The sequence below is a fragment of the Rhagoletis zephyria genome, unplaced genomic scaffold (assembly GCF_001687245.7).
Source record: "Rhagoletis zephyria isolate East Lansing unplaced genomic scaffold, Rhagoletis_zephyria_1.1 Rzeph_scaffold_00407, whole genome shotgun sequence".
NCBI lineage: Eukaryota > Metazoa > Arthropoda > Insecta > Diptera > Tephritidae > Rhagoletis > Rhagoletis zephyria.
Window position 1 is genome coordinate 24529 of NW_016157491.1, and position 7539 is coordinate 32067.

The window sequence follows — 7539 nt, forward strand, 5'->3', positions numbered from 1 at the left end:
AAAACACTCGGACGTTTGCCATTGCCTGCCGAGGGACGACCGCTGTTAAGAAAAAACCCCTTTTTTATATTTTTTGCGATGTTGCTTTGACCGGGGTTTGAACCCAGGTGCTGCAGAGTGGTAGCGCGCACTGCTTACCACTACACCACAGCGGCCATCAATTATAGTTTAGAAATGAGGGACTGTACTTTGGCTTGATGCATTTCTGAACACAGCTCAGTCTTGTATGTATAACTTCCTTGACTGACTCCACATTATCGAATTTATCCATCTCGCTCTCAAGTAAAACAAACTTTATTTAAAATGACTTTATTTTTTATTTCGGTCAAATAATACAGTTTGTCCTGTGTCGAAAATTCTCTCATTGCTATATGAAAATGTCTTAAGAGTATAAAATTAGTACTTGCATATGCTTGGTTTCAACATCAACTTCAGCACTTTAGAAAATGTGCTATCGGATGCAAAGGATATAGTGGCAGGAATGGAGGTTAAAAATAAAAATATTAATATGGTAGGGCTTAAGGTTGCGAAAAGAAATTGTGGTAACGGAAAAGAAATTCGTGCTGAACAATTAAAAAATCAATCGCAATTTTCAAAAATTATGTATTGTAAATAGACCAAAAATATAACCGGGATCTTGTAATAAATGTGCGAAGTTTTACAATTTTAAGATACACAATGAACACTGGCTGTTAGGATGCATAAATCAATAGATATTTAATCAATGCAAAAGAACAATAATTTGTATGCACGAGTGTATATGTATATAAGAAGTCCTATGCGTTGTGTCACAAATGAAAACTTTGAAAACATCTCTTAAGAAAGTAGCGCTTATGCCTTCCGCTTCGTATTGTTGGTATGTATATTAATAAACTTACTGTATAAGTAACTAATTAATGCTACTAAACAATAAACAATATTTTTTTTTTTATTAATATGTAGGTCGGCTGATGGTATTTGTTGCCCGGATATTTTTTGATTTACTTTCACTTGATTTTTTTGCATTAAAAGGTTAGAGGCGCCAACACACAATCATTAATTATTTGTTCGCGAACGCAATACAAATTGCGCTTTCGACATTTGCCGACTGACGCCTTACGAGTATATACGGTAGTTGGTGTTTCCAGTTGCACATCATAAAATCTCCCTTTTAAGCAGTTGTTGCACGTTTTGCTTAAATTTTTTATACATGTATTTTTCTTCCTTATATAGGCCATGCTTAAAATAATCGCTATTATAACCTTTATGTAATTATTATGTACTCTTTTCTTACTAACTCAGATGTTTTGCCATGCCGATGTTTTTCTACTCTTTCCAATCTTAAAAATCTAACTCCTTTTAATTTTATCATCTCATAACTGCTTTTCGATGGATTACTTGGTGCGCTCGGCATTATCGTTAGTTTGCTTGGCTTCCCCTGCTTTATACCTATATATGTTTTTTGCGCCACCAAAGTGCTTCAATGTAAGTATATGTTGGTCTGAATTTAGTTGGCTGTTATCCTTATAGATTTGTTGCGGTAGTAGTGTGTGTGTGGCTGTTGCTATTTCTTGCAAAACTTTAGTGTTTTTTAATAATATTAATGGGTCTGTGTTTACAATATTTATTGTATTACTTGATCTATGTATACTTTTTCTGTTTTTTTTTGTTTGCGCTTTTCTTTAATAGATATATAAACTGATAGGGAAATGTTTGTTGTTGTTTCTGTTTAAATGTATCATTTTTGTTTTGTTAAATTAAAATAGTAGAAAAAACGTTAATTGGAGTTTTGTAAACAAATGCTACGATGATGCGTCGCCATTATAAAGCACTTTTTAACCGTCGTGCTTTCTTTTCTTTCCTCGTGCCTGGGTTTCTTCTTCTGCGAGATTATAGAAACGAAAGTAGATTTAGAATCAAAAATTTGTTCACCCAGTTAGCAGATTTGGCTAAGACCACTCACCACCAGCCTCCTCAGCGGCGTCTTTGTTGTCTGCTTCAGCTGCATCTGCGGCTTTTGCGGCGGCGGAGTTTGATGATGATTTTTCCTTGCCTGCAGCTGCCTTGGCAGACGACACATTGCCTTCACCATCCCCGTCTCCATCGCTATCATCCTCATCGGTGTCTTCGTCATCATCTTCGACGGCGTTCTCTTCGTCCCATTCGGAATTATCCTCTTCCAGATCTTCATTGTATACCTATTAGGGCATAAATAAAGCAAAAATTTATATATGTACATATTAGACATTTTAGTTATTTTATATTTTTCAATATTAAAACTCACTTCCGATAACGAGACATCGGATGTGGATACGTAGGAGCTGCCGTAATCCTCCTCATCGCAGGAATCTGTAATAAAGAGAATGTAAATTTGTTAATTAATTAATTGAAACATGTTCCGCAATGTCTTTAAATGCTTACAAAAAGTGGCATTCGCTAGATTCAAAATCGCTAAAAACCAATAAAGGATAATAGCAAAGGGCAAGGGAGGTGCAATAGCTGCATCAGCGTCTATGTTGTTGTCAGAGCCGTCACCTGCTGCTGGCTTGGCCACTGTTACATCTGGGCACTTAGACGACATTGACAGTTTATCACAGTTAGAATTGCCCGTAGCATCTTTTAACTTAATTTCCTTCAACAACTCATCTAAATCATCGACTTCGTCATCAGTTTTGTGCTTATTTGTAGTGACTGTACCTGCCAGCTGTTTCTTCGCATTTACCCGCCTCTCAAACTCTTCCAACTCATCCAAATCAATTTCAATACCATTTAAACAAAACGCATTTTGTTTGTCTGAAAAGGTTGGGAGTTGGGGGTGAGTTTTCTTGGCTATATGGATTGTTTATAGTTTTTAGTAACTCGTCCATAACTAACTATAATATGAGTTTGGTGAAAAAGAGGCTGACTTCCAAAACGTATCAATACAATGTTTGGATACTGTTATACTGCGGTATTCAAACTGTTTGTATATGCAGAGTTGCGTTACATTGCAACCGTATACATTGCATATTTTAAATATTCAATATAGCAATGAGCAATTTTTCTGAATTTTCCATTTTTAAAACACCAATGGTAACCAATAACAAACGAAGCATCAACGTTCTTTCTGATGCGCTGATTGCTCTAGCGATGCGTTTCAATAACTTTTCGCAAGCGTTTTGGAAGAGTATATATTGTCAATATTTTGTAGTTCGGCGTTATGGAACATTATACATACTTTGTACGTACGCAAAGTAATTGACGTCTTGGAAGACAGCCAGAATGTGTGCGGAGCTATGAAAATCAGTATAAGAGAGACCCCATTATTAAAAGTAAAAGTTTGTGCTCTACTAGCCTTCGTCTTGGGATCAGCTCGCCAGGTATTCTCTTCTAACGTTATGCTTTGCAATGTAACAGAAATGGAAATAAATAGCGCCACTGCATAAAATTGGGCGATTGAGAGAACAATGACGTCAAGTTTTAATTTAATGTTTATGGTAGTTCATCCGCAATTACGTCTGTAGACACCAACGCATTTTCCACTTTATTGATGTGGTGGTATAACATGTTCCGTATTTTAGCCGTTCAACTTTACTAATGGCCGGCTTTTGTGAATTTGGTTGAAGCCGTTTCGCATTTTTTTCCAAAGCAAGTATGTCTGTTCGAAACATTTTTATTTATTTTTAATTACTAAAGTTGAATGGGCTATAAAATTGTACTCCCGAAAATTTGTAATTAAAAAAGTTTGTAATGATGAAATTTTTTCAATTATCGCCAGCTTTGCACGAAGTCTGACCCCCTTATTCTAGAACCGGAAATTTCGTAATTCGTAATTCGCATGCTGCAACCTTTGCACATGTGCAGCATTGCCAGCGATCAGAAAATTGGGCTGCGGCCGGTATCTATTTGCATCAAAGTCCGTGCAGACGTTTCAACGAGAAGTATCTAACGTACATACTCATTTACTCATAAACTAGCCTAGTATTTGGTCGACCTTCTTATTCAACTTTAGGTCTTGAACGTGTCACACAAATGAGGGGACCTACAGGTAACATCGTCTCCGAAAGACAGCTGGGTTTTTATAAAAAGTTCTTTCATGGCAAAAATACACTTGCAGATTTTCCACTTAAATAATCACGCCAGGGGAGTGCTACTAGCACGAACCACAAATCAAACCCGCTTAGCCTACCTTCGTTTTTGAGATTATAACAAATAGAAGCATGTTGAAAAAAAAAATGGCAACGGCTTTACGAAAGTTCTTAGGGTGGGTATGCTACTATATAAATGACAGCACTCACCTTCCTCATCACCATCATCGTTTCCGTTAACCTCATCATCATCATCGCCCTCAGAGGGTGCTTCGACATCATTCGCATCAAAGCTGAAATAATTAAAAAGTTTTAAACATAGTAACATTAAACATAATAATCCATTATCCTAACTTACCCATCGAGAAATTTCAGAGATTTCAGCATTTCAAAGATTTTTTCACGGTAGTTCTCAATTTGCGTTGCTTCATTATTGAACAAGTCCAAAACGGCGAGATGTTTGAATTCTTCCAGTGGTTTCAATGTTTCCAGATCCTTAATTTTATTGCCCGACAGGTTGAGATATTGTAATTTGGGACTTGTTGTCAAGTAGTTGAGGCCGTTTGATATTCTAAAGACAAATAATGGGTTTCATTTAAATTATCTTTTACTAATTATTGTGTTAATATAAAATTACCTGTTGTCTGAAAGCTCGAGTTTCTTCAGATTGGGCAACTTGGGGAAACCTTTTAATGTGGTTAAACCAACATTAATTAAACTCAATGATTCGAGCGCAGTGTACTCATCTGTAAGGCCAACAATACTTGTACTCCGGCAATTATCCAGGTTCAATTCTGTGATCTACAATAGTTCAAAATAGTTTAAGGATTAGCTTGAATACTTGATGCAATAAAAATGGTAATTTAGAAGTTACAACCGCCATATAATCGGTGTTAGGTATATAGAATTCAAGATCTTTTGAAGGCCCTAATTGCATAGAAATGTTTATTTTTCTTAAATATTTCAAGATTAAAAAAAAAATTTGTATTTACATATATACACAAATATTCTCCAACGTTTGATGAAGCCTTTATTCACAAGTTGAGTCACCATCTGCGATATTTGAGGAATATTTGAGAAATTGTTAACAACTATGGCAGTGCTTATATTTTATTTGCAAGTGTGGATCTGGTGAAAAATATGTTCAAGATATTAGCTTTGTTTCTTTGCTTTTCTAGCAGATAATTATAAGGACGATTAAGGATGGAATAAATGACAGAATTACACCCTCCGAGAGCGAAATATAGAAATAGTTAAAATGTACCAGCAGCAATTAGCAGGAAGCCAAAAAAGAAAAGCGTAATAACGAGAGAGAGCTCCTGGTTTCTAATAAATTTTTGGTTTAAGAAACGCCGTTGTTTTTCCTTTCAGGAAACTTAAAAAAAATGTCATCAAATTTTTCAACTTACAAATGTACAAATCGTGTGATCCCTGCTTAAGGAACATACTATAAGCGAAAGCTTCATACCTACATATCGCAAGAGAATTAATTGAAACATTAAATTTTGTGGGAAACCGCAATCTAATTTTGATCAATTCATATCATTTTTGGGAAGTTTACACCCCTAATGCGAATGATGTCGACTGGCAGTATATAAACGGCTATTATTTGAATTTTTTGAATTATGACACTATTGAAGTAAATGAGCATATGTACATATCTACATACATATGTCGGCGACGAAAAAGTGACAACATAAAATAGTAAAATAGAGACGCGCACTGTTATTTACAGCAGTGTTTCCGTTCCTTCCTGGGGTTTCACAAACATTTCTATTGAAACGGAAGGGAATGCTGACGTTTCTTCCACACAGCGTTGCATTGAGCCAGCCAACGAAAAATTTATTTGAGAAACAAATGGAATGACGAAAGTGATGATTTTCGCCAATTCAGCTCCAACTAGCCCCAATACAGCGGGCGCAACAAAGATGAAACTAGTTGCATTCGAGCAAGCGTTCATAAATGATCGACCGACCGCATATAGTGCGTCGCGTTGTGAGTGTGTGAACGCAAAAAAAAAAAAAGAAGCAGGGAAAACGATACGAAAATACAAAGGAGAAAAATCGATATGTCAAGAAACTGGCTGAAAGTTTCTTGGAATAATTAAACAATTGTACGAAATGTGTGATGATGTCCTTTAGGCTTAATACACCGATAAATGCGCAAGAACTTGCAATGCCTGTTTGAATAAGGTAACAAACAAAGGTGGCTAATCTTTGGTAATAGGAGCGTTTATGTAATACGAGACAGGTGTCAACAAAACACAAGATGGCAGCGAATATGGGGTACACGGCGAATTGCGTAGATGAGGGAATGGACGAAATCGTGAGATACATACCGAACGGAAAGCAAGCAAAACGGAACTATTCAAAAAGAAATGACAAGCAAGGGCGATACAACAATAACAACGCTAATCAAATGTTAAACGTGCAACAGACGGTGGCGGGTCGTCACATCTTACAATACACAAAATTATACATATCATACGTACCTATTTGCACATATTGACTACATAGTTGCTGCTACATTTCACCCAAAGCAAATTGTACCACCAATAGCTATGCTATGAATTAAGAATTAGCGAAGCTAAGCCGCCTGCTGGTTTGCCGTCACTTTCTCCACATTGAGGTAGATAAGTAATACGGTTTTGCTTGGAAAGTTCAGTCGTTTTGATGAACAAATATCACCATTTGCATAAATGCGACACCCTTAGCTAGTAATCGAAGGAAGCTTTATTGAGGCACAAGTGGCCTACCAGAATGCTGCTAAAAAAAACTTCCCGCACATATGTAGCGAAATTGACATTGATCATTGAGCTTCATGGCTTATAGTTCCATTTGCCAAGAGCATTGGAAACGCAAATTAGTAGAGTGCATATGTACATATGCACCCAGCAAACACAGTCTCTTCTTAATGTTAGGGAAACATTGTATTTCCGTAGAATTCTAATAAAGTCTCTAATATCAATATATCTAAATATAATATCTAATATATCTCGAATCGAAAATCCACTATTTTGTAGCCTATTTCCACCAACGGCTTAACTGCAGTTAACAGCTCTGATAAGTTCCACGAATTTTAACATTGGGTGATCGGTAAGGTTAATCTCTTACTTTTTGCTCCTTTACCCCCTTAGAGTGGTAATCTCCTTTTTCCAGTAGGCATAAAATGCAGTTAAGGCTTGGTGGAAATGAAAATGAGTGTAAATACACCAACTATAATTCATCATTAGAAAACGATTGGCTATCTAAACTTTTCCTCTATATCGAGAACAAAGTCCCTTTTTGTAGAGAATGCTATTATTAGACAGTTTCTCTAATCGCCTTCTTATCTTCTATCTTGGAGAAATACTTTAGAATTCGAATCGTTTTCTAATATTACATTTACATTGAGCCCAAATGCGTCATTTGGGCGAGAAACCTCAAATGCGAGGCCAAATCACGCATTTCTCCATACAAATTCACATTTCCAGAATGACGCATTTCGACGCATT

At 36.3% G+C, this 7539-nt stretch overlaps 1 protein-coding gene across 3 annotated transcripts in view; it reads right to left on the reverse strand.

Annotated features, from left to right (window-relative positions):
• Positions 1-293: 293 nt before the first annotated feature.
• Positions 294-7539, reverse strand: part of Mapmodulin (acidic leucine-rich nuclear phosphoprotein 32 mapmodulin) — a 12468-nt gene continuing 5222 nt past the window's right edge. For 2 of the 3 annotated variants that reach the window (XM_017611457.1, XM_017611456.1), the window contains exons 3-8: positions 4684-4847; positions 4405-4617; positions 4257-4339; positions 2264-2328; positions 1943-2177; positions 294-1861 (exon numbers count right to left, since the gene is read on the reverse strand). In XM_017611457.1, the coding sequence (XP_017466946.1) occupies positions 1815-1861; positions 1943-2177; positions 2264-2328; positions 4257-4339; positions 4405-4617; positions 4684-4847 (807 nt within the window). In that variant the 3' untranslated portion in view covers positions 294-1814. Of the gene's footprint in view, positions 1862-1942; positions 2178-2263; positions 2329-2400; positions 2773-4256; positions 4340-4404; positions 4618-4683; positions 4848-7539 lie in introns of all 3 variants that reach the window. The other variant, XM_017611458.1, reaches the window with a different exon arrangement.